At 45.4% G+C, this 26607-nt stretch overlaps 1 protein-coding gene across 3 annotated transcripts in view; it reads left to right on the forward strand.

The window, feature by feature from the left end:
• STK3 (serine/threonine kinase 3) overlaps nucleotides 1–26607 on the forward strand; it is a 320261-nt gene that overhangs the window by 273057 nt on the left and 20597 nt on the right. Inside the window, exon 11 of one of the 3 annotated variants that reach the window (XM_075920321.2) lies at nucleotides 19735–19767. The exons of the other annotated variants lie outside the window; for them this stretch is intronic. Within the exon in view, the coding sequence (XP_075776436.1) occupies nucleotides 19735–19767 (33 nt within the window). The remainder of the gene's footprint in view (nucleotides 1–19734; nucleotides 19768–26607) is intronic. 3 annotated transcript variants of the gene reach the window in all.

Below are 26607 nucleotides of genomic sequence, written 5' to 3' on the forward strand. Positions count from 1 at the left end.
TTCATTTACATTTATAATATAAAAGTTAAATAATGGAACCCACACCGACACATGCTTCTTTCATCTGCTTTTAGTGCGTGCCATCTCTGGGTTTTGTCTGCTTGTTGACTTCCTAGATTGTGAACTCTCTGAATTTTCCAGACTGTAGTCTCTTAATCATTTGTGCTTGATAAAGATCATAGAATCATAGAATAATAGGACTGGAAGGGACCTTGAGAGGTCATCGAGTCCAGCCCCCTGCCCTCAAGGCAGGACCAAGCTCCGTCTACACCATCCCTGACAGATGTCTATCTACCCTGTTCTTAAATATCTCCAGAGAAGGAGATTCCACCACCTTCCTTGGCAATTTATTCCAATATTTGACCACCCTGACAGTTAGGAATTTTTTCCTAATGTCCAATCTAAACCTCCCCTGCTGCACTTTAAGCCCATTACTCCTTGTCCTGTCCTCAGTAACCAAGAGGAACAAATTTTCTCCTTCCTCCTTGTGACACCCTTTTAGATATTTGAAAACCGCTATCATGTCCCCCCTTAATCTTCTTTTTTCCAAACTAAAGCCCAGTTCATGAAGCCTGGCTTCATAGGTCATGTTCTCTAAACCTTTAATCATTCTTGTCACTCTTCTCTGTACCCTTTCCAATTTCTCCACATCTTTCTTGAAATGTGGCGCCCAGAACTGGACACAGTACTCCAGCTGAGGCCTAACTAGTGCAGAGTAGAGCGGCAGAATGACTTCACGAGTTTTGCTTACAACACACCTGTTGATACAACCTAGAATCATATTTGCTTTTTTTGCAACAGCATCACACTGTCGATTCATATTCAACTTGTGGTCCACTATGACCCCTAGATCTCTTTCCGCCATGCTCCTTCCTAGACAGCCTGGTTGTTTTCATGGTGCTGTTTTTTCTCCTTGCTTCTAGCTATTTGTTTATATTCAGACAGCTAAACTACATAAATACTGGCTTTACAGTATACTCCTGTGTATCAAAATGACCTAGGGGATAGCCAAAGGTTTTGGATAACCAGACAATGGGCTTAAATTTCAACAAAGGAGGTTTAGGTTGGACAAGGAAAAACATCCTAACTGTCAGGGTGGTTAAACACTGGAATAAATTGCCTAGGAAGGTTGTGGAATCTCCATCTCTGGAGATATTTAAGAGCAGGTTGGATAGATATCTTTCAGGAATGATCTAGATAGTGCTTGGTCCTGCCGTGAATTCAGGGGACTGGACTTGATGACCTCTTGAGGTCCCTTCCAGTTCTAGTATTCTATGATTGTATGATTTAGAAAAATGGAAATGCTGTTAATTAACTGAGGTCAATGTTGGGGACAAACTATGAATTTGGATAACTATGACTTTTGTATTAAAGGGAAATTGGATAATTGGAATTGTACAATATTCATTTTCCCTGTAATCAATTGCTGTTATTTGCCACAAGGAGATTATTTGATTAGGAACGGAAGAACTATCAATCTGAGAAATTGATAATTCATTGATTCTCTGTAAAATGTATCTTTTTTCTCTTGTTTGTCTGAATTGTAACTCTATCCATTAACTTACTTTTTCCAAAAATGTTGCTGCAGGTTTAGTAACTTCTGACACAGCTCATTCTATTTTCATTCGGTTTCTATGGTGTTTCACCTCTTATTGCTTGCTATTTCCTTATGCAGACTCCTTTGGTTGCTATAGTGACAATAAATACCACATTTTCAGACTATGTTCCTACTTTCAAACTGTTGAATGATACTACATTAATGAACAACATAAGTTAACAAATTAATGTAATTAAGTTTGTTTAAATTACAGTATGATTTTATAATACAAATACCTCCAGTTAATGCTCTGGACAATGAAAATACATGAGGCTACAATTTCAAAAATAAGGAGGGGAGATGAAATCTATTAAATTACTACACTGATTATCCACTTTTCTAATGAGGGGGTTATAGTAAAGTATTTGGCCTTCTAGCAAGCATTTTCTTATAAAGTACCATCATGTTGATAAATTAGAGTTTATTGTAATTATCAGGGTTCCCATAGCACTTTGAAAGATAATAGTGAGCTGCAAAATTACTTTAATTCAAGCCTCCAAAATATATTTCACACTGTTGGTTTTGACATCTGGACTGTGAGATAGGGTGGGCGAGATATTTAGGAAATGGGTACATAGGGTAGTGTGGTTGAATTCACTGGGAACTGCAGGAATGTTGCACTTCTGAAAATCAGACCCAAGTTATCTCAGGTTTAGGCATTCAAAATTAGGAGATGATTTTTTTAAAATGTTGTGCTGGCTGCCCAAAATAAATGGGTCTTTAATATATAGTATGATCACAATGGTAATTTAAAAATACTTTTAAAGCTGTTTCTTTTGTAGGTCTTGAGGTCATAATTTGCACTTAGCATGATCCGTTAGCATGGGCTCTACTGATGATGCCAACGTCTTCCCACAACTGAATATGCTACAGTCTGTTGCTAAAATAAGTTTATTCTGGAGTATTCTAATATCCTGAGTTTTACAGCAATGCAATTCATGTAAAATGCTCAATATTTTTATTTGATAGTATATAGGAGAATGAAATCTTTACAAAATGATTATGTAGTGTTGTAAAATGAGGTGCAGCAGATAGGGTTGCCAGATACTTTCACAAAAAATACCAAACATGGCAGAAAAAAAATTGGTTGAGCAATAAAAAAACTGGGAGACCAAAGTTGTTGAGCAAAAAAACCCAGTCACTGCACCTTTAAATCCCCATGCTCCCTGCCATGCGCAGCAGTGGAAAAATGTCCCAAGTAGCCTTCTGTCCAAGAAAAACAAAAAATACCGGACATTTTACATGTGTGGCATTTTCTGTTTTATTTTTACCGGACAGAGGCCGTAAATACCGGACTGTACAGGCCAGTACCAGACACCTGGCAACCCTAGCAGCAGAAAGAGAATTTCCCTTACCTTTGTCTCTAACATTTTGAACTGTTGGGTGTTGTATCCTCATGAGAGGATGGGGGAACATGGCTGCACAGAAGAAGCCAGTGACATCTACAGACTCTGTATTTTAAGATGAGTGAATTTTAAAAAGTAATTTCCACTAAGAATTCGCTGAAATATGCTTTAGCATGCTTATTTGATTTTATCACAAAGTGGAAGATAATTATTTTTGTATTTTATAGAAATACTTGGGTTGGAATTTTCAAAGAAGTCTGAGAGAGTTTGACATGCAAACCCCATTACATTTCAATGGCTCTTTTGAAAATTTCAGCCTAGAAGGCCAACTGTACTAAGTCAGGGGAGGAGAAGTTTGTTTGTTTGTTTGTGTTTGTTTGTTTGTGTTTGTATGAATTAATTAATTAATTAATATGTTCTTCTTTGAGTGATGTCCCCATGGGTGCTCCACTCTGGGTGTTGGTGCGTCCTCACACTGGCAACTAGACATTTTTCTAGTAGAGCCCTGCTGCTCATGCGCTCTGGCACCTCCTTGTGCTGTTGGTGTCTTTCTCTGCAGTCCTTAGCAGCAGACAGAGCTCCGTTCTCTCACCTCTTTTTCACAAAAAACAACAATGTTAATTCTCCTCAATTTTACTGTCCTTTCCAAGTTTTGAATCCCTCTCAACACTCTACCTTAAAAAAAGAAAATGTTTTTTTTTTCTTCACTGTTCACCCCCAACCTCATTTTTCTTCATGCCTGGATCCCTATGCTTTAAATGGTATGAATCCTGTGGTGAGGCTATGCCCGTTTCTGACTGACACACCTCGTATATAAAGTGTCTGGGAGAGGGCCATCTGACGCAGAAGTGTGCACAGTACTTGAACCTCACGACTAGAGCATGATGCCACTGTGCCAATAGGCTGAAAACATATTCATATGAGAAATATCTTCAGCCTCCACGGGATTACTCACCTTCTAGGGCCAAAGCATCAGACAAGCCAAAAGGTATAGACAAAAGTCATCCCTCTACCTCTTTTGGCAAGCCTAAAGTGAAAACCCTGGTCTCCCTGGCAAGATCACTACTCCCAGCACCGAGCTCATCAAGGATAAGCATAGGTGATACGCCACGCACCTCTGGCTCGGCACCACCTAAATCATCAGCATCACAGAAGAGGGCTCATTCTGAGCCTACATAAACAAGTCAGTACTGGTGGCACCATCAGAACCCACAGCACCCGCTAAACATAAATTGGTGCCAAAGATAGCACTGGATATGTCACCAAAGAGACCTTGCATCGAAATGCCTCCACCCAAGGCACCATCCATGACAGCACCAGTGGCACTGAGTACCTTACGTTCAGTCTTGAAACTGCCACAGGATCGGACATGGCACTGCATGCCCTCTTTAGCCCGCAGCTCGTCGGCACCATCATCCCCGGACTTCTTGGTGCAGTCTACCCATTCCCCAAGGTCATCAGTCCCATCCATGTCTCCAAGTGAAGCCGGCACTGAACTGCACAGCTGCTTCTCATCACAGCATTCCAGTCCAACTCAACATTACCCATGTTGGGAGTCTTGCCCCTCAACACACTCTCACCCGCCACCACCACCGCTTTGGTACTCACAATACTGGCTGTATCCATCGCCCTGTTACCCTGGACAATGGTATTTCTGTGAGTCCTACTGATCTCATAGAGGCCATCACTCTGTTCCTTCATCAGCAGCAAGAAGACCACCTCAGTCATGCCAACCCACACCCTCAGCCATGGTGCCAGATTCCTCAGAACCCTTTCAATCGGAATTCGACAATTCCTTATCAGAAAGGGAGGATCGGTCCCCTCTGCACAACTTCTCCTCTTCACCAGATGACACCATCATTCCTACACCCCCACCTCCATCTGATGATTCCAAACAATTCTAGAAGCTTTTTAAAAGAGTAGCCCTGGCACAAAATTGGGACCTGCAAGAGGAACAAGAAAAACAATACTGACTCTTGCACACACTGCAACCCCCTACATCCTCCCACATTGCCCTCACAGTGGATGAAGCCATTATGGACCCTGCTGATAAAATCTGGCAAGCCCCAGCATCTATTACTCCCACCAATAAAAGGGCCAACCACAAATACTTTATAACCCCCAAGGGTATGGACTTTCTTTTCACATACCCTCCCTCAAATCCTTTACCAGTGGACACAGTCAGGGACAAGACAAAACAAGCCAATATGAGGTCTGTTCCTCTGCAACCTTGATTCTCAGAGCAGCAAACTACATGGCCATACTGGCTGATTAGGAATATTCCAATTATTCCAAACTCCAGGAGCTTATACAATTCCTCCCAGCGCATAAGTGGCCGATACTGCTCAATGTGATGCACAACATCTCCCACATGACCAGGGCCAGATTAAGGGGGGAGGGCTGGCCAGGCAGCTGCCTGGGGTGCCAACCTATGAGGGGCACCTGATGGCAGCTGTAAGGGGCGCCGCATGCCCAGCTGCACGACACCCCTTAGAGCTGCAATCTAGCGCCGCGCGCCTGATCACAACTGTAAGGTGCACAGCGCACCAGGGGGCAGGACTGTGTGAACGCTGTGTGCCCAGGGGAGGAGCCATGCATGCATTGCACGCCCGCTGCCCGGGGCGCAGGAATGTCTTGAGCCAGCCATGCACACGGCATTACAACCTGCCATGGATATGGCCTATACAGCTGCCCAGGTCACAGTATCAGCCGTCATTATGCAAAGGGCTTCATGTCTTCAGGCGTCTGGAATACCCAGAGACCTCCAGCAGAAACCTGAAGACCTTCCCTTCAATAAAACTACTCTATGCGTGGCCAAAACAATGAAGTCCTTCACCTACCAAAGGCCCAGACAACTGTACACTGACCACAGACAAAATAAGACTTCCAACAGATCCCAACACCACAGACCTCAGTGCCAAAAACAACATTCAACATCCCAACCTCCCTCAAAGCAACAAATTTGAAAGCTTGGTCGGGAACCAGAAAGAAGTCCCCTTTACTGTTACACCACCAACTGGACAGCTATAGTTCACCCATCACCTCCAGCCCTTTTTACATCAATGGGCACAAATAACATCAGACAGATGGGTGCTAGAGCTCGTGAAAGTAGGTTACTCCATCCCCTTCATCTCCATTCCCCTATCCACCCTCCCTCCCCATCCCTCTTCAGGGACCCCTGTCATGAGACCCTCCTCCAGCAGGAGGTTCTCCACCTACATAGAGCCAGTACCAACAGCTTTCCAAGGGAGAGGGTTTTATTCGACATACTTCCTAACCGAGAAGAAGAATGGCTTGTGGAGACCCACTTTAGATTCAAGAAGACTTAACAAGTATGTCACATACCAACAATTCAAGATGGTAACACTAGCAATGGTTATTCCAGCACCAGACCAAGGGAGTTGGCTTTTGGCTCTCAACCTTCAGGACTCATATTTCCATATAATGATACATCCTGCCCACAGGTGCTTTCTACAATTTATAGAAATCACCACTATCAATATTGAGTTCTTCCTTTCGGCCTCTCAGCAGCTCCCAGAGTTTTTCCAAGACTAGCTATTCACAGAATCATAGAATACTAGGACTGGAAGGGACCTCGAGAGGTTATCGAGTCCAGTCTCCCGCCCTCGTGGCAGGATCAAATACTATCTAGACGATCCCTGATAGACATTTATCTAACCTACTCTTAAATACCTCCAGAGATGGAGATTCCACAACCTCCCTGGGCAATTTATTCCAGTGTTTGACTATCCTGACAGTTAGGAACTTTTTCCTAAAAGTTATGACATACCTATGTCATCAGGGAGTCATAATATTCCCATACCTGGATGACTGCCTTATAAAAAGCATATCCTTCCAGGAAACACAAGTCATGGTCAATGCTACCACTGATCTTTTACTCCAACTTGGCTTTCACATAAACTACCAAAAATCCATACTGTAACCCACGCACTCTGGAGTTTATAGGAGCACACACTGACACCATCGCAGCCAGGGCAACTCTACCCATGCACAGATTCAAAGATCTCCACAACCTCATAATGGTGGCACACATGAGCTCCACTATGATAGTCCATGAATGCCTCAAGATTGTGGGTCACATGGCTGCCACCACGTATGTGGTCCAACTGGCCAGACTACACATGAGATGTTTCCAGGCCTGGTTAGCCACACTTTACATCTCTTCCAGGGACCCTGTTTCCAAGGTGGTCACTATCCCACCATGTATCCTCAGTTCATTGGAATGGTGGATGGACCCACACAATGTGCCGATGGGTGTACCATTTCATCAGCCAACCCCAACAGTCACCATTACAATAGATGCATCCCTTATGGGATGGGGAGTTCATCTCGGACCTCACACGGTACAAGGCAAATGGTCCTTCAGCAAGCAAAAGCTCCATATCAATCTGCTAGAACTCAGGGCAGTGCGCTATGCACGCTTCCACTTCCTATACCATATAGTGCGCAAGACAATTGGTATCATGACAGACAATACAACTTGCATGTATTATATCAACTGACAGGGTAGGGTCTAGTCACCCTCCCTCTGTACGGAAGCCCTCAAATTATGGATCTGGTACCTTGCATACCAAATTACCTCTCTAACCATGTACGTCCTAGAGGTACTCAGTGTTATGGCGGACACTCACAATCATATCTTTTATGACCATCACAAATGGGAGATAGATGCCCAAGTCCTCAAACACATTTTCCTTCATTGGAGCAACCAGACATAGATCTTTTTGCAAATGTCATCTTTATTGCTCCAAAGCAGCCATAGGGAAGGGTTCTCTGGGAGATGTTTTCTCCATCAAATGGGACACAACTTTGTTTTACGCATTCCCACCACTCCCTTTGCTCCATGGGCTTATCACACAAATTAGAATAGAATGAGCCTGTGTGATCCTTGTCGCACCAGCTCGGTCGAGACGAACATGGTTCCTTTACCTTCACAGATTGGCGATAGGTGATCCGTACATCTTTCCCTCACAACACCATTTTCTCACTCAACATCACGGCAGAGTTCTTCATGCCGAAGCACGCAAACTGCACCTCCAGGCCTGGCTCCTTAATGGTTCTAGAATGCAGAAAACATCTGTTCAGAATGAGTGAAACAGATATTAATCAACAGCAGGAGAAAGTCGATCAAAAAAGCTTACCTTTATAAGTGGACCAGATTCTCCGACTGACTCAAATGCAGTCATCCCATCCCTCCTGATATCACCCCTCCCCCCATCATATTGGACTGCCTGTTGGTACTAAGGGAGTCGGACCTAACTTTTAATATGGTAAAAAAAAAAAGACCTCCCCCCACTACCGGAAGGGAGAAAATACCCCTCCGGAAACCATCTTGGGTGCAGTATAGCCCCGCCCAGTCACCTGACCGGAAGGCAAGGGGCGGAGCTAGGACTATAAAAAGCCTGGCAGAGAGCTCAGTCAAGGCCCAGCCTCCGAGGGAGACAGAGGCCTGTCCCGAGCTCCCTGACCTAGAGGCTGAGGCCTGGCTGGGGCCGCCCACAGCTGCCTTCCACGCAGCCAGGGAAGACGGCCCTGCCAGGGCTGCTAAGGCCTGGCCAAGCCAGCCAGTAGAGCTACCCTCTGACTCAGAGGAACCCGGGGCTCTGCTGGTGCCTGGTGAATTTGAGGACCTGCCTGAGACAGAGGTCCTGCTTAAGCTCTGAGGCCAGTGGACACCCAGAGACCCTAAGGTCCTGCCCGAATTGCTTCAGGTCCCCCGGGGCCTGATGAGCCCGCTGGACGCTGCAGGGTTCCAACCCATTGAAGCCTGGATTGGGCCGCCCGGACCCTGCTGGGACGACACTGACCTCGGCTCCCTCGCCTGCTGAAGAAACAGGTACCTGCGAAGGGGGAGACGAGGAGTGGCCCAGCGGGTAGCACGGGCTGAGAGCAGCCCTAGGCCAGCAAGTTGCAGGCTGGAGCCCCTGCTGAGCCAGTAGCAGCTGCACCGCTGCATTCAGGGCCCCTGGGCCGGGCGCAGTGGAGTGGGTGGGCTTGCGCCCCCTGCCACCCACTAACTGGGAGGCAGTCTCCCCCCTTACCTCTGCTGCAGGTGCGCTACCTGCCCTGCTCCTGCACTAGGAGCTTCTACACGCCTTGCATCGGCCTGGCCGCCATTTATTGCCCGCCCTGAGCCAAGGCCTGGGCTTGCACCCTGTGCTTTGCCGCCCCGCCCTGCTTGAGGGCCCGGGCTTGCACCTTGTGCTTTGCCACCCCGCCCTGCTTGAGGGCCTGGATTCCATACTGGTTGTCGCTCTGCCCTGCCCAAAGGCCTGGGCTTCCGTTCAGTGGTTTGGCACCCGGCCGGGATCTGGACCGGAACTTTTAAAGGGGCCAGGACTAGAACTGTTGCCCTGCCCATAACTGTGAGTTAAGAGACTTGAGGATACGGAGAACTTCTTCCCCAGTGGCCCGAACCTGAAGCAAGGCTGGGCCCCTGAACTATTGCCTCTCAGCCCGACCTGACACAAGGCCGGGAATAAACTCCCAGATTCGGACTGTTTTAAGGCATGGTAGGGCCGTATGGCGGACTAGCTGCCCACTGTACCAGGGCGGAAGAACTGCCTCCTGAAGGCCTCCTGACCTACAACCAACCAGCCCCCGGAAGGGGAGGAAGCATAGAGGCTGTTGTGGGCACTGCCAGAGGGCAGTGTCCTGAAAAGGATCCCGCCACCTGCCAGCAAAGCTAATTCCCAGAACTGACGGCAGGTGGCGCTGTGGCGGTAAGTGTACCCCTCTACAACCAGCAATAACGGCCTTTCACTGGACCACTGACAGCAACTCTTTCTTTTCAGAGCCAATCACCAGACAATTCTTTACTGGTCTGCAAAATATTTTTCTGTTGGTTCAGCCTCCAGTCCCCATATGGGACCTTAATCACATCCTTAAGAATTTGACTAAACTGCCCTTCAAGCCTCTAGCCTCTTGTTCATGGTTATACTTATCAATGAAAGTTGCCTTTCTGGTGGCCGTAACCTTCAGCAGGAGAGTGGGGGAGCTTGCGGCATTAATGGCAGAACCCTCTTATACAATATTCACTAAGGACAGAGTAACCCTTCGACCTCACCCCAAATTCCTCCTGAAGGTTCCTTCTCTCTTTCATATTAACAAGCCCATACACTTACCTGAGTTGTTCCCCAAGCTACACGCTGATCCATCCCAAGCTGCATGGCATACTCTCGATGTCTTCAGAGCACTCGTGTTCTACATAGATCGAACAAAATCATGGAAAAAAATCACCCAGACTCTTCCTATCCTTCACCAAACCTTCCAAGGACCAAGCAGTCTCCTCTCAGAGGATTTCCAACTGAATCTCATCATGTTTCCACGCATGTTATACCATCCACAACAAACAGCCACCTGACATTATAATTGAGGGGGAAATCTCACTCCCATGGGGTACAGAGCCCCCAGAAGGGTCCGAGGCTGGAGGTCAAATCAGTGAGGCAGGAAAGAAACTTAGAAGAGAAAACTTTATGATGCATGCATGCAGGCTGTCACTTCCAAGAGTGAAGCAGCAGCCCTGACAGACAGATTCAGGTATCCTATATACAGAATGCTTAGACAGTTCAGTTGTGGATTGTTCTTCTTTAACATATCAAAGTCTCAGAAGTACTCTGAGACTTCTGTTCATCCCAGGAATGCTAGAAGTAAGTTTTTACAGTACACAAAGCCACATGAGAACTTGAGTGGAGGAGTCTACAAGGCAAACTGTGACAAAGATAAGGGTTTACATGACAAATTGTGACAGACTAAGAGTATCCATGAATTTGAGATAGGCATTGTAAGGGTCTTTGATTAGAGTTAATTTGATTCTCTCTGTTACAGGGAGAGAGGCCTGGAAAACTTTTAACCCTTACAGCAGTTTTCTTTAGAGAGTTTTGATTTCTGCACAGTCCCCCCTTTAGACACAATTGGAGTTATTGGATTTTCCCCACATCATCACCCACTCAACCTGGGCTGTGGCCTCCACGACCATTTTCCTCCAAAATGTACCTCTAGAGGACATTTTCAAGGGAGCCATCTGGTCATCTGAGCACACATTTGCAGAACACTACGCACTTATTACTTCCATCGCGTCATCTATGGCTATTGGACAAGTGGTGTTATCCTCAGTTACGGGGGCAGGGCTCCAAACCCGCCTCCACAATTCAACTACTACTTTATAGTCACCCAGGGTATGTCTACACTACCCCCCTAGTTCGAACTAGGGGGGGTAATGTAGTCATACGGAGTTGCAAATGAAGCCCGGGATTTGAATTTCCCGGGCTTCGTTTGCATAAAGCCGGCCGGCACCATTTTTAAATGCCGGCTAGGTCGGACCCCGTGCCGCGCGGCTACACGCGGCACGGACTAGCTAGTTCGGACTAGGCGTCCTACAAAACTGTACGAGGCATACAGCTAGTTCGGATAGGAAGCCTAATCCGAACTAGCTAGTCCGTGCCACGTGTAGCCGCGCGGCACGGGGTCCGACCTAGCCGGCATTTAAAAATGGCGCCGGCCGGCTTTATGCAAACGAAGCCCGGGAAATTCAAATCCCGGGCTTCATTTGCAACTCCGTATGACTACATTACCCTCCTAGTTCGAACTAGGAGGGTAGTGTAGATATACCCCCAGAGAGGAGTACCCATGGGGACATCACTCGAAGAAGAAAAGAGAATTACTCACCGTGTGCAGTAACGGGAGTTCTTTGAGATGTGCGTGCCCCTGGGTGCTCCACTACCCTCCCTCCTTCCCCTGCATTGGAGCCTGCTTGGTCCAGTGGCAACAGTAGAGAAGGATGGAAGGGGCCGTGCTGCGCACGCACCTAACAAACACCAATGGCACTAGGAGGTGCCAGGGAGTGTGCACGGCAGGGCACTGCTAAAAAAATCTCCGGTCACTGGTGCGAGGATGAACCAGCACCCAGAGTGGAACACCGTGGGGACACATATCTAAAAAAACTCTGATTACTGCACTGGGTGTGTAACTCTCTTTTCTTACTTTGGATGCCCCCTCATGTACTTCTTGATGGTATCCAAACTGAAAGGATGAGGGCCAACTGTTAACATGAGGGCCCAGTACAGGCAGTCCCCGGGTTACATGGATCCGACTTACATCGGATCCCTACTTACAAACGGGGTGAGGCAACCCCGCACTAGCTGCTTCCCCCCAGCAGACCAGGGAGACGCGGAGCGGCTTTTCTCAGCAGACACCTCAGCTTGAGAATAAAGGACTGAGGGAAGTGAGGTGTGGGAGATTAAAACTGAGCTCTGGAGAAATGTTTGGCTAGAGTTTCCCCTACAATATGTACCAGTTCCGACTTACATACAAATTCAACTTAAGAACAAACCTACAGTCCCTATCTTGTACGTAACCCGGGGACTGCCTGTACTTCATCACTGAAACAAATACAAATTTTGCTATTAAGTTCATTAGACTCAGGAATGATGACAGAATTCTGATGTTCCACACATTGAGACAGTTACTTAAACTGTGTGCAAGAGAGGGAGATGATTAAAGGACCCTTCAGTCACTCCCTTGTGCTCCTGTACAACACTGTACTGCACCAAACTCAATTCCAGGATAATGGGGCAAATTTTAGGACCTAGCATATGAATGCAAGGCTCTTCTGTTGAGTCATCCTGTTGTCAAATTTCAAATACTGAACAGAGAACAGTTATTTTTGCCAGCTCCTTTTAAAGTCAGTTCATTAGCTCCAGCCCAGAATATAAAAGGGTTTGAGCCTTTCTTTGAGGAATGAGCACTAGGACTAGGGATGTAAGCAGCTAGTCAACTTATCCGCTAAGCATAAGCTTATCGGATAGTCAACTGGTCCCTCAACTAGTCACTTCTGCCTTCCTCCCCCCCCCCCCCGCTGCCTCTCTCAGAAGCAGCAAGGTGGGGAGCAGGAGCCAGTGCTGGGGGGGAGCTGGTTTAAAAGCTGGTTTCCCCAGCATTCTCTCTGCTAGGGACAAGGGGTAGTGGGGACCAGGCACGAGCTGGGAATCAGCTTATCCTGTACTGGACCTAATTTGATCTTCCAAGTTAAAATATCTGCCTCATAATTTCCAGGGGGAGTTTTTCAATGGCTGATGTTATACACTAATATTCTTAATATTATTAGTATATATTAATGTTAAATAGTAAACTTCTTGGTGTCATGTTTCTATTTGAGACAACATGTCAGTTTCTAGGACACTGAATAGAGATGCAGGACTCTTTTCCTGTGTCATCCTGGCTGCCACACCAACTGGATACCATGAGTTCTTGCTCAGGTGTGTAAATGGAATTCATATGTGTCTGATTGGGCAAGGCCAGACCCATCTCTAATTTAAAATAGAGTGTGTGTGTGTGTGGTTAGGCTATCATTTTCAGTCTCATGCTAGTTCATATTTCTTAGTTTTATTTAATAGTTTTCTTCCCTTCAGCGATTAAGGTCTAGAAAGATGACAGCTAATCAGATCCTAGATAGTTCTTGCAAAAGATGACAGTTAAGTTAGAAAACTAATTATGGGTGGGTTCAGAGGGAGATCTGCATTGTGGAGATCTGGGTCTTATTGTAATTTATGAATTTACAGACCTCATACTAATCCCATCTGCATGCTGCATAATTGGTAATATTTACTGAAGAGGAACCAAGGCAGAAATAGGAAGTGATGAGGTGAATTGACAGAACTGTCAGGAAAGCTTCTACTGTACCTGTCTGTGTTATGCCAGGCTCAGTCCATTCTTATTAGTGTTTTACCCTAATGAGCAACATCCACACAATTTGAAGGAACTAATTAAATCAACTAATATTATTATGCACTTTGTGACCGTGTAAATTCATCAGATGTGGTCTGAGGTTTCTAGGAGTTAATATTAAGGACAGAATGAAGTAAATGTGATATTTCCAACTTGGTCAGAGATTGGAATTAGCATCTTTAAATCATGGACAAAATATTTGAAAAAATGAGATCTTTGACAAAATACTTTCAGGTATACTGGGCTTCATAACAAATAGATTATTTTTAAAGTATTAAATATAGTACATTATATCACTTTATAAATAGTTTCAGGACAATCACAATTTGTACATTGAATGCATTTTTATATATTTAGTGTTCATTTAGTGAATGCTCATTTGAAGTTGCTGTTCGGTAAGGAAATACTCTCAATATAATTTCCTTTAAGATGTGGGTTTTTTCCTTATTTAATAATTGCCTTTATTATAGGCTGATATACAGGCTCCTTCATGATTGTTCTTCTGTCTCTTAAAGATTGATTAATGCATTCCTTAATTTATCCTTTGTAATGAGAGAGCAGCATTAGTAGTCTATAAATGAAAGGATATTTTATCTAATTTAAAAACTGCTAGTGGATTACAAGTTTCTAAGGGTATGTCTACACTACAAAATTAGTTCGAACTAACAGACATTAGTTCAAACTAACTTTCATAGGCGCTACACTAGCGCTCCGTTAGTTCGAATTTAATTCGAACTAACGGAGCGCTTAGTTCGAACTAGGTAATCCTCATTCCACAAGGATTAAGCCTAGTTCGAACTTACTAGTTCGAATTAAGGGCTGTGTAGACCCTTAATTCAAACTAGTGGGAGGCTAGCCCTCCCCAGCTTTCCCTGGTGGCCACTCTGGCCACCACCAGGGAAACTCATCTGCCCCCCTCCTGGCCCCGGAGCCCTTAAAGGGGCACGGGCTGGCTACGGTGCCCATGCCAGGTGCAAGCCTGCCAGCACCCAGCTTGCAGACCCTGCACCTGGCACGGCTCGAGCCAGCCACCCGATGCCCCCCCAGCCCTCCCCCTCTTCCCGGGACCAGGCTGGCGGCTCCCGGGAGCTTGCCCGGGACCGCAAGAGGCGGGCACCCGCCTGGGCTAGTGCGGACATCGTGGACCTCGTCCACGACCTCCGCACTAGGCACAGGAAGGTGGCCGGCTAGGGCAGGAGAGCTGCCAGCTTGGCCACCCAGGAGCAGGTATGCATGAAAATCAAGGGGGTCCAGTGAGACCCCCAACCCTGAGCCCTGAGCTTACAATGGCCGTACTGGGTCAGACCAAAGGTCCATCTAGCCCAGTAGCCTGTCTGCCGACAGCGGCCAACCCTAGGGACCCTGGAGGGGATGGACCGAAGACAGTGACCAAGCCATTTGTCTCGTGCCATCCCTCTCCAGCCTTCCACAAACCTTGGGCAGGGACACCACTCCTACCCCCTGGCTAATACCATTCTATGGACCCAACCTCCATGACTTGATCTCACGTCCCTTTAAACTCTGTTGTAGTTCTAGCCTTCACAGCCTCCTGCAGCAAGGAGTTCCACAGGTTGACTCTTTGCTTTGTGAAGAACAGCTTTCTGTTATTAGTTTGAAGCCTGCTACCCATTCCTTTCCTTTGGTGTCCTCTAGTCCTTCTTTATAGGAACTAATGAAGAACTTTCCTGTATGCACCCTCTCCTCCCAACTCCTGCTTGTAGAGACCTCTATCCTGTCCCCCCTCCGTCTCCTCTTTTCTAAGCTGAGAAGTCCCAGTCTCTTTAGCCTCTCTTCATATGGGACCTGTTCCCAACCCCTGATCATTGTAGTTGCCCTCCCCTCTCCCAGCCTCTCTCTTCCCCTCTCCCTTCTCCTTTTCCCAGTCTCCCCCAGTTTTGTTCAATAAAGACAGATTCCATTTTTGACCACAATTGTCCTTTATTTTGTACATCAAGAAAAGGGGCTAGGGAAGGGTAAGTGGAAGGAGGTGAGGGAGGAATGGGGTACGCGCCCCCGATGGGGAGGACTGGGCTGGCTCTGCGGGCTTCTGGGGGTGGAACCTCTCCTGCAGCCCCCCGATTGTCCCCTCTCCCCAGATGGCAGCCTGCGGCAAGTGCAGCCGGGCTGATGGCCGAGTGCTGTGATGTGCCCAGTGTGGGTTCTCAGGGCAATCCAAGCCAGGACTGCTTTGCAAGCGGGGCACCCCTGAGAACTGTCTGTCCGGGGTGGGGGTCGGGACCCTTTAAGTGCAGCCCTCAGCTAGCCTAAGGCAGCAGCTCCACGCTCTAAGTCCTCCTCTGATGCCCTGCCGGCACTGCTTCCGGCCATCCTTAAGCCTGGTTCAGGGTCCACTCTGTGTGGACATGCTAGTTCGAATTAGCAAAACGCTAATTCGAACTAGTTTTTTAGTCTAGATCCGTTAGTTCGAATTAGCTTAGTTCGAATTAACTAATTCGAACTAAGTTAGTTCGAATTAACGTTGTAGTGTAGACGTACCCTAAGATATCTTAAATTTCTCATACACTTTAGTCTTGATTTGGAACATGACAGTAGCTACCTGCACTAAAACTAGACAACCCTGATATGGATTTCATCAGATGGTTTAAAAAGTTTGTTGTTTGATATTCTGAGTTTTTAATTTAATATGTGGTTGACAAATGCGAAGCTGGCACATTATGAAAACTGAAAAGTTTGAGATTAATGAACAATCATGAACTATCTTGAAAATTTGTATTTGTCTGATTTGTGCAAGATGTGTGGCTTCAATAAAAAGCTATACTCTACACACAGTAACTAAGGGTATGTCTACACTTGCACCCTCATTTTTTGAGCAGTAACATTAGTTCGAACCAAGGGGTTTGATTCGAACTAACATGGCCCGGAGCATACTTCCTGGTTCAAATCAGCTGGCGATCAGAGAAGTGCACGGGCAAGATTATGCTAATAAAGCGTGGGATATTTAAATCCCCGCTTCATTAGCAATTTCGGTCGCCTACATTTGCATCCCTAGTTCAGACTAGGGTGCAAGTGTAGACATACCTTAAAGTATTTTTAAGGTGTAAGCAGAGTTTGAAAAATCCACTCACTTCTGTTTGACGCACAGTAAGCAGGAAGCTTTCCTATATTAATGTTATCAGCTTCTGCACTGTCTAAGTTTTCATTTAAAAATAAAATTATATCTTTAGCCTTTGTGGTTGATAATCTTCTAAATACAATCCCAATGTAAATAAAAGTGGTGGTGTTTTTATGAACCTCAGACAGTTGCAGTGCCACTCTGCTGTTCAGAATTTCTCCAGGCAGCACCAGAGTTAAAACTGAGCAGAATTTAGTCAGGTTTCACTGCTGCTATTGGAAACCTGTGAAATGTTGCTTGTTATATTCTGTTGCATCAAACCATGTTGTCAGAGTCCCATGTTAGAGCTATTCACTGGAGAGGAGGGTTCAAAACCAGTGTTTGATGGAGACACAAAGACCCCCTCCAGCAGCTAAAAAGTGTGAGGGATTTATAGCTGAGAGCCTTATCCTGCAGCAGAGCAAATATTGCTGCTAACTTACGCTAGGTTCTTGAAGTTCTTGAGTGGAGAATGAAACTTGCTTTTGTGGTTAGCAAGGATAGCGACTGCCTGAATGTGGCAGAAAATCATGGTGCCTGAACACAACTCGGCCTCAAATCAAACCACTAACAGACAGTGCATTCAAAGTGAGGTTCAGCCACAGGCATGCTCATCCATGCCCTTTTCATGGCCTCAGCCTCTTTTTCCAGAGTGTTATTTGTGTTGCTGACATCAGCAAGGCTTATTTCTCTTTCTCCCCTGTGATGGACAACTTGATTTGATTGCTCTGCTTAGCTTCTTCTATTTCCACCATCTTGCCTCTGACTGGGTGGCTCAGTTCCATTGCTTTGGTCAGTTTCCCCTCCTTAGGTTGGGTTGTGTGATAGCTCAGTTCTCTTTACTACATTCCCACTCTGCCCACTCCTTGCTTCTGACTGTCAGCTTAGTGTTTCTGTGCTTGATATCACTTAAATTCCCCATTGTCTGTGTCTAATAGGTAGGAAAACTGACATTTTATTTGCCCAGAAAATTTTCCCAAGCTTCTGGATTGTAAGGTTTTCCAATCCAGTATACAAGTTGATTGAAGCTGAATGTGGATGAATCCCATACCGTATTGTACTTTCTGCATAAAATGTAAACCAACTGACGTGTTTTCTGCATGAAAGGTAAAACAACAAACAGTATGCCTATCATTTTGCCATTGATTAAAAATGTGTTGTTTTCCTAGTTCATTTCTAAATTGGCTTTTTACTCTGCACCGAATTTTCTTCCATACAGAGAATACAAGTAAATCAAGGCTCTTCAATAACAAAGATAAATTTGTGTATTTAAGCAGTTTTAAAAAATGAGGCAGCTCTCCAACAGTCCTTTCCTATTAGCAAAAATTAGCTTTATTTGTATCAATTTTGTTTTAATTTCAGAGAGGAATATTTTGTGCTTTTAAGGAACTTGAGATTAACTTTTGTAGCTCTTCACTAGAACAGCTAAGCTGTACATTATTGTTTGTAGTACAGGCAGTCCCCGGGTTACGTACAAGATAGGGACTATAGGTTTGTTTTTAAGTTGAATTTGTATGTAAGTCGGAACTGGCTCCAGATTCAGCCGCTGCTGCTGAAACTAACTACAGGAAGCTGGAGGCAGAATTGCTCTGCCCCCAGCTTCCTGGAATCAGCCACTGATCAGTTTCAGCAGCGGCTGAATCTCGAGCCTGGGACAGAACAGCTGGGCTGCCAGGTAGGTCCCTGTAGGACCAACCCGGCAGCACCCCAGCTGCTCTACCCCAGGGTCCACAACAAAAGCCTGGTCTGCTGGGGGGGGGGGCGCACTAGCTGCGCCGCCCCCCCCTCCCCAGCAGACCAGGAAAACAGGGAGCAAAGCCGCAGCGGCGGCGGGGTCCCGCACCTCCCCAGCTTTGCCAGAGCAAAGCCTCAGAGGCGCGGGACCCCTCCGCCTCCCCAGCTTTGCTCCTGGTGCCTCTGGTCTGCTGGGGACCATCTCCAGCAGACCAAGGACACCGGGAGCAAAGCCGCAGCGGCGGCGGAGTCCCGCGCCTCCCCAGCTTTGCCAGAGCAAAGCCTCAGAGGCGCGGGACCCCTCCGCCTCCCCAGCTTTGCTCCTGGTGCCTCTGGTCTGCTGGGGACCATCTCCAGCAGACCAAGGACACCGGGAGCAAAGCCGCAGCGGCGGCGGAGTCCCGCGCCTCCCCAGCTTTGCCAGAGCAAAGCCTCAGAGGCGCGGGACCCCTCCGCCTCCCCGGCTTTACTCCAGGTGTCCCTGGTCTGCTGGAGACGGTCCCCAGCAGACCAGAGGCACCGGGAGCAAAGCGGCAGCGGCGGCGGGGTACCACGCCTCCCCGGCTTTGCCAGAGCAAAGCCTCAGAGGCGCGGGACCCCTCCGCCTCCCCGGCTTTGCAGACCGGGGGCACCCGGAGCAGCTTTTCTCACCCCGGAGGTCAAGGTGGCGGGACCGCTGCGCTCTGGGCAGTCCCGCTGCCAGCGAGCTCTGGGGCGAGAAAGCCCCGTTCGTAAGTGCGGATCCGACATAAGTCGGATCCGCGTAACTCGGGGACTGCCTGTATTTCCAGGCACATACATTTCTCTGCTAGATTGAAGAGTCTATTATTCAACATTTGTTCACATGAAGATACTTATATACTGTAATTGTCATCCGTTAGCCTTCTCTTTTGTTAAGATATATAGATTTCGGTTTTTGGATCTTTCACTATCAGGCATGTTTTCTAATGCTTTAATCATTCTCATGGCTTTTCTCTTGTATTTATCAACAACAATTCTTCAATTGTGGACACCAGAGGTGGACATAGCATTTCAGCAGCAGTTGTACCTGTGCCAAATATAGACGCAAAATAAGTAAAATATCCTATTTGAGATTCCCTTGGTAATGAATCCAAGGATGACAATAGCACTTTTAGCCACAACATCACACTAGGAGTTCATGTTTAGCTTATTATCCATCACCTCCAAATCTTTTTCAGAGCCACTGCTTCCTAGGACAGAGTCCTCCACTTGTAAGTATGACCTACAATCTTTGTTCCTAGATGTGTTTATATGTAGCCTTATTAAAACACACATTATTTGCTTATGCTGAGTTTACCAAGTGATCCAAATCTCTGAATCAGTTACTTGCTTTCTTCATTATTTATAATTCCTTCCGTTTGTATCATCTGCAGACTTTCAGTAATTTTATGTTTTCTTCCAAATCATTAATTAGAAATGTTGAATACCTATAGGGCCAAGAATCAATCCTTATGGGACCCCACTGGAATGACCCCCACTTGCTGACAATTCTCCATTTACAATTTCATTTTGAGACCTCTCCGTCAATTTTTAATCTATGAGTGCCGTGTTAATTTCATATCATTCTAGTTTTTTAAACTGAAATGTTGTGCAGTATCAACTCAAACACCTTAAAGTAGTCTATTATATCAACATTATTACCTTTATTAATAAAGAATGATAAAAGAATAATCTACTTAACAAAAACGAATATGCATTTTTGGAAAATAGATCCTGCCTAACTTGATATTTTTTACAAAATTACAAATTTGATTGATAGAGTCCCATATCAGCCATGTCATCATCTTGTCTGGGATCAGTGTCAAGCTGACAGACCTTTAATTACTCTGCTTGGCCTTTTTGCCTTTTTTCAAAGATGGCACAACATTAGCTGTTTTGTAGTCTTCTAGAATTTCCCCACTGCTCTAAGACATACTGAAGATCAACATTAATGGTCCAGTGAGCTTTTCAGCCAGCTCTTTTAAACTCTTGAATGCAAGTTATCAAAACTTGAGGGGTTAAAAATTTCTGACATTAGTAGCTGCTCTTGAACATCTTCCAGTGATACTAGTGAAATGGAAATAGTGTTAATAGCCTTTTAACATTGCAGTTGTGCTGTACATTCCATTAGGTTTCCGTAATACCACCTTTGAGGTATATCTAGATGTAAATGGACTGAAATTTTATTATCACAAAAGATTTGTGATTTTTACATGTCTACTTTTAAAATCCAACATCTTAACTGAAGCAGAATTATTAGTGAAAGTAAAATAATATGATATAAGACTATATTAACTGTTTTTCCCCAAATACAAACTGAAATATATATTGCATACTTCTACTTTTTCTGCATTATAATTGATAATTCTACCATTTCTGTCTACTAATGAATCTGTACCATTGTCAGGATTTTTTTGTTCCTAATGTATTTTAATAACTTTTCATTATTCTTAGCTCTGCTGCTTAAAGATTTCCCCTTGTGTCCCTTCTGCAATTCCTAATTTCTGATTTATATTCATTATTATTAGCTCTCCTTTTCTTTAATTTGTTATAAATCTTTTTTATTATTTTTATAGCTGCTTCACTTCCCTTTTAAACCAAATTGGCTTTTTTAACCAGTCTGTCCTCCTTCCTCAATGTTGGGATTGCAGCTTTTAGGGCATCTGGTAAGAGGTTCTTTAAATTGTTCCCAGTTATCATTCTCATTTTTCTTGTTGCATTTTCCTCCCCTCTGATCTGGCTGACAATTGTTTTCAGCTTTCTGAAATTGTCCCTGTTCAAGCACCTAGTATATATGTTACTGGTCTGGACTTTATTCTGCTGCATATTATAAACGTGATCATGTAAAGATCATGTAAAGACCTAAGGTGCCATTAATTTTTTGGTTCTGTGATCAGTTCTTCTTTATCTGTCAAAATGAGGTCTAATATAGAATTCCTCCATGCTAGATACCACACTTTTTGAGTTAGGACATTGTCATCTCAAAGGGTATGTCTAGACTACAGGGTTTTGTCGACAAAAGTGAACTTTTGTCGACAAAACTGTACCTGTGTCTACACTGCCACTGAGTTCTGTTGACATAACGTCAACAGAACTCGGCAGTTTTGTCGATGGCTGTAAACCTCATTCCATGAGGAATAATGCCTTTTGTCGACAGAGTTCTGTTGACAGAAGGCATTGTTGCATCTACACTGTCCTTTGCAGCTTGCTTTATCAACAGAACTGGACGTAGTCTAGACACTCTTTGTCAACAGAAGCTTTGTCGACAAAAGCCTGTAATCTAGACATACCCTAATGTTTAGAAACTTCAAGGATATTTTAGTTCTGGCTGTATGAGGCTTCTAGTGTATTTCGCTCAAATTGAAGTCCCTATAACCCTGAAGGTTTTTTTCCTATGCATTGTAGGAGAGGCACATAAAAAGGTGGTCACCCTGTTCCCTAGTGTGCTATAGTGATTTGTAGTAGATACAAATACTCTATTTTGTGCTATATTTTTTAGGTCATTGATCAATAATGATTCAAGATAATTTTTCCAAGTTGTCAGTAACCTGGAAATTTGGTGATTCCATTTATGACATAAAATGCCACTCATCCTTTTGCCCACTTAAGCATTTCTAAATAAAGTATACCCATTGATTTTAATATTCCAGTCATGCTAATTACTCCATCAGATTTCAGTAACACAGAAAGAGAACTTCTATCCCTGCCCACTGGGGGAGGGGAGGGGAAAGGTAGTATTGGGGAAAGTATGTGTGAGCGGCAGATACCATTTCCTGGAGAGAGTGTTACTTGGCTCCCCTCTTCTTCCTCCCACCCCAGCAGGTTATCATGCAGGTGATCAGTCTCCTCTGCATTGCAGCACTTGACCGGGACTGGACTCTGCCTTAGTGGGGGCATTAGCCTGTGCTGTGTGTGGCACTGCTGTGTGTTTCCATGACCTCAGACTCCTTAGTGTTGTCTTCTTGTGGAAAGGTGTCCCACCATGGAGGCTGGAGTAAGGCAGGCCTCTCCAGGAACTTTGTCAGAAGGAATCTCTCCAGGAACCATGTGAGGGGTTTTTGTGTTCTGGGGCTGAGTGTGATGGCCTAGTACTCTACATGCACCCACGTGCACGTGTGACACCCCCCCTCCAGGCTGGAACGTGCAGCCCGTCACCTGCCCCCGCCTGCATATAGGGAAAGTTGTAGAACTCACCTGAAGTAACTTCCCTGGGTTCTTCTGAAGCCTGAGAGACATTCTGGCAGAGAGAGGGACTGGTTCCAGGGTGAAGAGCAGGTCCTGGATGGTGGGCATGGTTGCCTGGCTGGCCTCCTCCTCCTCATTATCATCTGCAACCCCGCCCTTTTAGAGGCTGACACTGAGCATGTCCTGGCTGGACTCCATGACAATGGAGGGAGGTGACCGGCCCCTCCCTCCAAGGATGGCATTCAGCTAGTCAAAGTAGCAGCAGGTGTGGGGTGCAATCATGGAGCATCAGTTCTGCTCCCTGGTCTTGTGGTAGGCCTGCCGGAGCTCCTTGATCTTCATCCAGACTTGGTCAAGTGTCTGGTTATGGCCTTTGTCAGCTAGGCTGGCGGCATTCCTTTTCCTGTTGCAGAGATCCTGGAGGTTGGTCTCCTCCCCCCAGACCACAGTGAGGTCCAGGATCTCTGCACCAGTGCAAGCCAGAGCTCTCCTGCGTCCCTGGCCAGTGGTAGCCAAAGGAACAGCAGGAGTGTTGGCAGCCATAGGTGGCTCTGAGGGAGTGTTGGGGTCAGTCTCCTTCACCCGACCTTGAAAATGTCCTTCCTTGTGGCCATTACCTCTGATAGGCGGGTTTTGGAGCTGTGGGCCCTAATGGTAGACCCTCCATACAGTTTTCTTCAAGGACAAGGTCAGGCTTCTCCCTCACCCTGCATTCCTGCCCAACGTGGTGTCCCACTTCCACTTTCATCAGGACATTTTTCTTTTACCCCAAACTCCACAGTTTTGGGACAGAGCAGGCTTTACACCCCTTAGATGTTAAATGAGCCTTAGCCTTTTATTTGGAAAGGACTAAACCCTTTTGTAAGTCTCCCCAGCTATTTGTGTCCATAGCTGACAGAATGAAGGGCCTGCTAGTGTCAGCCCAATGTATTTCATCCTGGATCATTTCCTATATTAGGGCGTGCTATGAGCTGGCGCATATTCCAGCCCCACATATCACAGCCCATTCAACCAGGGCCCAAGCATCTTTCTCTGCCTTTATAGCTCTGGCGCCCATCGTAGAGATCTACAGAGCAGGTAGTCAGTGCAATTATGCGAACCACTATGCCATAGCACAGCACACCAAGGAGGACGGGGCAGTGCACAGGGCAGTGTTGCAGTCTGTCTCTCTGTTGGCTCCGACCCCGCCTCCTTGGGTTTGGCTTTGGAGTCACCTAAGTGGAATGGACATAAGCAAGCACTCGAAGAAGGAAAAATGGTTACTTACCTTTGTAACTGTTGTTCTTTGAGATGTGTTGTTCATGTCCATTCCACATCCCACCTGCCTCCCCGGTGTTGGAGGATTCTGGCAAGAAGAAACTGAGGGGATGGAGGGCCAGCAGAAGTATATATGTACCTCTATGGCAGCACCACTCCAGGGGGTTTCCCTGCTTGCCCAATGGGTATGGCTAACAGAAAACTCTCCAGCAATCTGTAGACACAGCATGCACACTCATAAGTGGAATGTATATAAGCAGCAGATTTTGGAAGACAACAGTTTTTTTTCAAATCCATCAAAGTCAATAGCTATATTTACCTTTTCCCCCCTAAGATTTCCCACCAGTGTGATATCATGGGAATGCCAGAGTAGGCAGAGCTATAAATGGCCATTGATGTCTCATGCAACACACTGTCTAACCTTGCTCAGGGCAGACCTACATGATACAGTGCTTAAACTGCTTGCTGCTGCTGCCTTGCCTACACCAGTGCTCCTCCATTGCTACACTGGTGATAGCAAATGTGGAAAACCTGAAAAAAAAAAATCCTTGTGCAGCCAAGACAAATATGACTGCTTTTCTGAGTAAGGTGAGCAGGATCTGTGTCTGTTTGGGTGTTAAACAAAAAGATAAATGGGCTGACTCTTGACCTCTTACACTCTGGCTCAAATTCCAGCTTTTAATATTGGTAGAAATGAGCATAAAGTCCTCTATGGACCACACTCTATAAAGCAAAAACAGACTGTTCAACAGAAGTGAGGGAATCAACTATTATGAAGAGATGAAGAGAAAAGAAGAGTGTCTGTTACTTGAGGCCACTAACAATATAAAACAATCTGAGGCATGCACTGGTTGAATCTTAGAAAGTGCTATAGGCAATCCAGTATTGCAATTGCCATAGCAAATTATTGTTGTTAGCCATTCTGTTGATAGTTCATATTGTAAGAATTGCTAGCAGATGGGAAAATAGATGACTCAGAATACAGTATTAGCAAGCCATATTTTTTCAATCAAAGGCCTTTAATAAGGCATGTAGCATCTGTAAGCTTCATTTAAACAGTTGCTAGGAAGAATGTGTTTTTTCAAGTAAACACAACAAACTTTATACAGATTATTTTTATTTGAATATCTATTTTATTAACAATTTAAACCCTGAAAAAGCATTTTCTTGTTTTTGCTTCACCAGCGTAGCAGCAGTGTCCCATCATTTAATTTGATGGACTGAAAGATTACTCAGATACCTCATGAAATATGAACGCTATTAATGAAATCTAATTTTAGCATATTGAAAACATCTCAGGCCCAGAGCTTTTATTTACCTCTTTATTGTCAAAGGCAGCCTAAGACAATAATGGACTGCATCCACCGAAACTGTGGCTCTCATCCCCTGAAACGTTTGGATGCCCTGGATATATGTTGGACAAGTGACACCCCACCCCAGTTCCTGCATCCCAGGCCTCTCGCTATGAATCATGCATGATGTGACCTGGTAAGGGACACTATACATCCAAGGTGCACCTCCTCATGTCTGAGTCTTGTTCCAGAAATAAGTGACAAGCCAGCAACCAAGATCTGCACACTGAAATGCTTGCTGCTTACCGATTCTGAAAATAGAGCCTGGGTTCCATTTTATTGGTCCTATGGTAGTTTTTATTTCAGTAGAGTTCTAAAACCTGTGGGAAGAAGGCATACCAGTTTGCACACTTCCCATATTGGCCTGAATTACCCCAGCTGGATTTTGCCCAGGATTGCAAACACTTGGGACAGCCTTCCAGACATGCAACAGGTTAGGCCAGTCTAACAGTTTACCTTCATCCAGCCAGCAAAGGAAGAATTACTCACTGAAAAGAGCTCTCATTCTGCTTCACAGAAAACAATGACCCAGCTAAAACTGGTCTTGGAGGAAGCAAAGACATTACATTAAATCAGTGACAATTATTTCCCTTTCCTTGATAGAGTTTGATCCAATCATACAAATGGAACCCCAGAAAGTTCTGAGAGATGTCTGAGAACCCTATGTGAAGAAAGGAAGCCTTCTCCCTTACGGTTGTTGGAGGATAGTGAAGAATGGCTGGGCCCATTCCTGACCAAGAACATCAATGTTGCCTACAGACAAGTAGGGTTGCCAGGTGTCCAGTTTTGAACCGGACAGTCCAGTATTTGAGCTTTCTATTTGGGAAACAAATTGAGAAAATATAAATGAGAATCATAGAATACTAGGACTGGAAGGGACCTCGAGACGTCATCGAGTCCAGTCCCCTGCCCCCATAGCAGGACCAAATACTGTCTAGACCATCTCTGATAGACATTTATCTAACCTACTCTTAAATATCTCCAGAGATGAGGATTCCACAACCTCCCTGGGCAATTTATTCCAGTGTTTGACTACCCTGACAGACTACCCTGACAGTTAGGAACTTTTTCCTAACGTCCAACCTAAACCTCCTTTGCTGCAGTTTATGCCCATTGCTTCTTGTTCTATCCTCAGTGGCCAAGATGAACAAGTTTTCTCCCTCCTCCTTATGACACCCTTTTAGATACCTGAAAACTGCTATCATGTCCCCCCTCGATCTTCTCTTTTCTAAACTAAACAAACCCAATTCTTTCAGCCTTCCTTCATCGGTCATGTTC

Source organism: Pelodiscus sinensis, chromosome 2 (assembly GCF_052426305.1).
Source record: "Pelodiscus sinensis isolate ZL-2025 chromosome 2, ASM5242630v1, whole genome shotgun sequence".
In the NCBI taxonomy this organism is placed as follows: Eukaryota; Metazoa; Chordata; order Testudines; family Trionychidae; genus Pelodiscus; species Pelodiscus sinensis.